The following is a 4,984-nucleotide window of genomic DNA, read 5'->3' as shown; positions in this document are numbered from 1 at the left end:
GTTGGGGGGGGGTCAGGAATGAGAGCAGGATAGAGGGGGTGGAGGGTTGGTGGGGATAATGGGAGATTGGGAATGCTGAAAGCATGGATGGGGTGACCACAAGGGAAGCCGACGGACGCCTCAGCAGATGGGGGAGGGTGAGAGTGCTGTGCTTCAAATTTTAGCAGGGTTATGGGAACAACTGACTTTTTGGAGATGTAAGTGAGGAGGAGACTAGTTTATGTTTACAACCAACTTTATAAAGTATCCCAAGGTGGACAGGTCTGGTGGAATCTCCAATTTAGTTTTATATTGTGTTGGTTATTTCTTGGACTGAAACAGATTGGAAAGTGGCCCCCAATAGTGTTGCATGAATTATGAAGAAACAAATATTTTTCCATCCTGAAAAGAAATGGCTAATCCCGAAAATTGCCAATAAGCGTATTGACAGTGTATTCATTTATTCAGTTCTAAACTAGTCAAAGATAAGCCTGCAAGTGTAGGGACTACTTAAGGCTTGAATATGCGTTCACGGACAGCTGCAGAAACAACATATAACTCAGATATTCTGTTGATGCACTGTATATTTCTCCAACTGCTGCTGCATCACTGCTGACAAACAACCTATTTTGATTATTGACCAGCTGACAGATGCACAAAATGCTTCTTGTCCATCATCAAGTCAAAACTACATACTTTATTTGAATGTGGCTCAAATTGATATAGTCAAAAAAAGACTTGACTAACAGACTGTTGTTCATAAAATCAGGCATTTTCAGATTGGAGGAACTTTTTCAAGTTCTAAGAAAAGTTGGACTGACAAATGTTGAGCAGGAGCGACGTTGCTATACCAACCGCAGGCTGGCTTACGTCACTATTGGCATTCTGAACGCAAACGGAAAAAAGCCCTTGAATGTATGTCGTTTTATGGGAAGCTCCCAGTGGGAAGTTCTTCTTCTTAGGGACTCTTCAGAACGGTTAGGTCCGAAAACGCCTACTGTGTACTAGAAGGCCTCACATGAACGTGCAGAGAGTTTGGTTGAGTTACCATTTTGCCTGATTTAGAGGCAGGAAAAAACTCAACATCAACAGCCAAACTTCTCCATCTGTTTGTCCACCTGCTTGCTGTGCATTAATCACACCTACACACCTACACACGCACATGGACAGTGCTTTTAACACCCTTTGGACATATGTCAACATGGACACACACTAACCTCTCACAAACACAAGCCAAAGCAGTCACAGTATGTATGCTTTCCTATGCAATTGCTGTGTTGGTCATGTCTTACCCTGAGTGTGAAGGGCATAAGGGAGTACTTATTCATGGACTGTGCCCACTGGACCATGCCCTCCCATAACACAAAGAAAAAAAATGAAGCTGCAGTATTTATAAATGTAATATTTCTGTGACAGTGCGACCCTCCTTTACAAGAGCATGACAACAAAAACTTTATAATCCTATAAAACATATGGCCAGGGGAACACCTTCATGCTTTGTTTACCGCTAACAACACCAGGATTTTTACTAGTGTGCCATAGACCACTCAGTGATTAAAATGGCCATTATGGTCAGACCCCCACCCTCCACCAGTGTCTGGCTGACATATGGCAGTGGAGGTAATGCACATAAAGTCCCTTAAACAAGCCTCCTGAATACAGATAGTAATTTGCGTGAGAGGGACATGAATAAACTAATTGAAAAGCCAATGGATGAGAACCATTTAGGGAAAAGCATGGTTTTGGGGAAGGGTAGGTGCTGCCTTTTGAGTCCGAAATTAACTGCAAAACAAAAAGAAATCCAATATGCTAACGCTTGTTGGGGATGTATGTATGATGAAGAATGCAAAAAGTAATTACCAATAAAAAAAGTTGTTTAAAGTTCAAGTTTGCATACACCAAATTTAATTTTGCTATTAAAAATATGTGTTTATTGTAGACCCCCCCACCACCACCACCACCACCACCACCCCACCCCTAGAGAGAACTGCACAGTTACTCTACTATTATGGCGTTAATGCTACAATGCCACAATGCCACATTCTTAGCACCAATGCCATCTTCAAGGGTTGTTTTTATAGCAGGGAAGGATAAACCACTTCAAATATCTACTTTAGCTTTTGTGCAGCCGCGACAAGAGAAATATGCAGCATCAAAAAACCAATGTGCCTTCAGATCTCTGCAACAGTCAGGGGGGAAAAAAAGCCAAAAGACACAAGCCTTTATTCCTGGATTACACTGCTTGCTTTGGCAGAGGATATACTGGTTAGTGATCGAGGGTGAGGGACTCGGATGAAGCCATAGCGCCTGTAATTGCTGGTGCTATTGATCCCGTGGACATGAGATACTACTAGCTTATTCACTGTGGGGACACCAGACATTTCCTCTAACTGATCAGACAATATTAGTAAGGCAAACACTATGCTTACCGAATGGATGGTGGCTGACTTTGCATCAACTTGCTATCAGTTTGGGAGGCAAATAGACAAGTCAATTCTGGGATGAAGAGGGATGATGTGTGATAAAACCCATCAACCCATGACAAGAGGTTAGTTCCAAGGAAGATATTAAGTAATCAGCCTGGCTAACTGTATGGCCAATATTGGCCAAATGGCAAAGGAAACAGGCTCAGATTAGCCTGAAATAATCAGGATTAATTAGATAACCATCCAAAGTGTCTGTGTGAGGTGACTACACTCAGTCATTACATGGAGCTAGCCTGAGGCTGAGGGCACCTGGCAGCCCTGCCCTATGAGTTGCCCACAGAGCATGTGCTGTAATCTTAATCTTAAATAGGTTTTTAAAGATATATTGCAAGGAAGCCTTAAAACCTTTAAATACATGACTGGTATGCTTTTATTAATTAAAAAGTATATTGAGAAAAGCCTTTATTATGTTCTGAGTTGAAACCATGCTTCACACCCGCAATTCCAATTCACATTTCAACCCTATATATGAAACTGCCTAAAAGGTGCAAAGACACACCGCTGTTATTCTATGGAATTCTAACATGGATGTTAGTATACAGAGTAGCCCTTCTGACAATTTTCTTCCTTTAGGTAGCGGTCATTCTCAAAATGGCTGGAGACCCCTGGTGTAAAGACTGTGTGTAAAGAATATCATCAGGAACTGAAAGAATGGCTCATATAAATGCCAGCACACGGAGAAGACAGGAGAGCAGGGAGACAGATGTAAAACATGAGATAAAGGAATGACAGAGTGAGGTGTAAGATGGTCATGGACTCACAAGGCACGGCGTGACGGTAGAGGTTGTCTCGGATGGTCTGCTGCAATTCGTGGTCAGGCGAGGATTTCTGGAAGCGCTGGCTCAGATAATGCTTCAGGTCCTTGTTCAGCTTACTTCCTGTCATTGTGGACACAAACAGGAAAACATGTGTGAACGGCATCAAAACAAACTAAAAATAAGGCTAGCAGACATGAGCACAACAAGGGTCAGAATGACGCTGGTATAATTCACAGTGAAGTGTCAAACGAACACTCGGTTAGGCTCCCACGAAAAGAAATACACAAGTTTCTCCTGCAACCACAGCAAACCGAGATGCTGCGTGCATGGCTGTGAATTGTACACTTGCCATTGTCACTCGGAGGGGAAGCTGGCTGCACACTCTACCTCTCCAACCAGCCAGGGCTAGCCAAAACTAAGACTGCTAGCACCACGGCTAGCTCTGCGAATCAGCCCTCCCACTGCTTCGCCATCTGGCCTTCAGACACACATTAGGCTACTGAAGGGCAGCGCGGCTGGAAAGTGTCCCTATGCGTGTGTGTGTGTGTGTGTGTGTGTGTGTTTGATTCTGAATGCGTGTCCGTGTGTGGCCATTAGAGGCGGTGCTATGTGTGCAAACACAGCACAAATAGTGTGACAACAGAACAGAGAGAAAGAGCGGAGATGCACAATGTCACACATGTAGAAGAATTTAAGAATTTATCTGATGAATGTGACAATGTCTAGAGCTAAATTCAATAACATTGCTGCTTCAAGCAACAACAAACATCTTCTCACGTTCTATATTAGTACATGTCCCATTATTTATTATCTAAGTGATTTATCTCCCATCTTTGCATGGCTGCTGAGACCATTTTTAGTTGTCTTGGGCAAACAACCAGTCATAAAAGGCCCTGGATCTTGTTTCCATGGAAACTGTGTGTGTGTGTATGTGTGTGTCTGTGTGTGTGTGTGTGTGTGCCGTGTGTGTGTTTAATAAGATGATTGAGATTGTTAGCATAGTACAGAAGAGAATTCTGCAGTGGTTGGCAGAATGATTGTAGGTTCATACGATAAAAATACAATTGAGGCACAACATGCACTTCCCACAGACATGATATGACTGCTTTTTATCTAAATGTGACCCAAGATTTTGTCTGTCACTCATATCGACATTAAATAGCAAAAGTGAAGGAGATGCAAAAATGTAATCATGGTCACACTGCTGGTTTAGAAGCTGTCAGGCTCACACTGCAATTAAAATGTCAATATACGGCACTGGTGGAAGCCCGTCTTTACAACAACAACAACAACACTTTTAGAAAAAACATGAACTGATATGCTTTTAATAAAGACAGGCTTAAATTGTGCTTCTTTATACACACAAAACAAGTGAATGGGACTGTTGAAAGCAGTGCTCTAAATTTCAAGTTCTCTTTTACATGAGTTGTCCAGACTTGAACATCTTTCACTGGCTTTACTGTTAGAAAGCAAACTTAGTTAATATACTTTTATTAAACTATAGTTCTATATTAGGACTCATGACAACTTTAGTGAGTCCAGTGCCATGTATACGTACATATTTAATTTTAGCTAACAGACAATGTGGCTGTTTGTTAAACACTGTTGGAGGAAGGAGCACACAGTCTAAGCTCCTCCTGGGTGGAAACTCTGCTCTTGGCTCTGTCCCATCCAGACATATCACTGTGTAGTAATCCTCACAACAGGTCACAACGCTCAGGCCAACAAGAGAGCCTAATACACACCCTGATGTGCTCTTGT

General features: G+C 42.3%; 1 protein-coding gene across 2 annotated transcripts in view; it reads right to left on the bottom strand.

Moving 5' to 3' along the window:
* Positions 1 to 4,984, bottom strand: part of magi1b (membrane associated guanylate kinase, WW and PDZ domain containing 1b) — a gene marked incomplete at its 3' end in the record, with an annotated part of 122,798 nt that overhangs the window by 66,241 nt on the left and 51,573 nt on the right. For both annotated transcript variants that reach the window (XM_035662123.1, XM_035662124.1), the window contains 1 exon segment: positions 3,227 to 3,343. In XM_035662123.1, the coding sequence (XP_035518016.1) occupies positions 3,227 to 3,343 (117 nt within the window).

Source organism: Morone saxatilis, unplaced genomic scaffold, assembly GCF_004916995.1.
Source record: "Morone saxatilis isolate NCDOM2014 unplaced genomic scaffold, NCSU_SB_2.0 Contig18, whole genome shotgun sequence".
Classification (NCBI taxonomy): Eukaryota; Metazoa; Chordata; class Actinopteri; family Moronidae; genus Morone; species Morone saxatilis.
The sequence above is the reverse complement of the archived record's forward strand: the minus strand, read 5'-3'. Positions and strand labels throughout refer to the sequence as shown.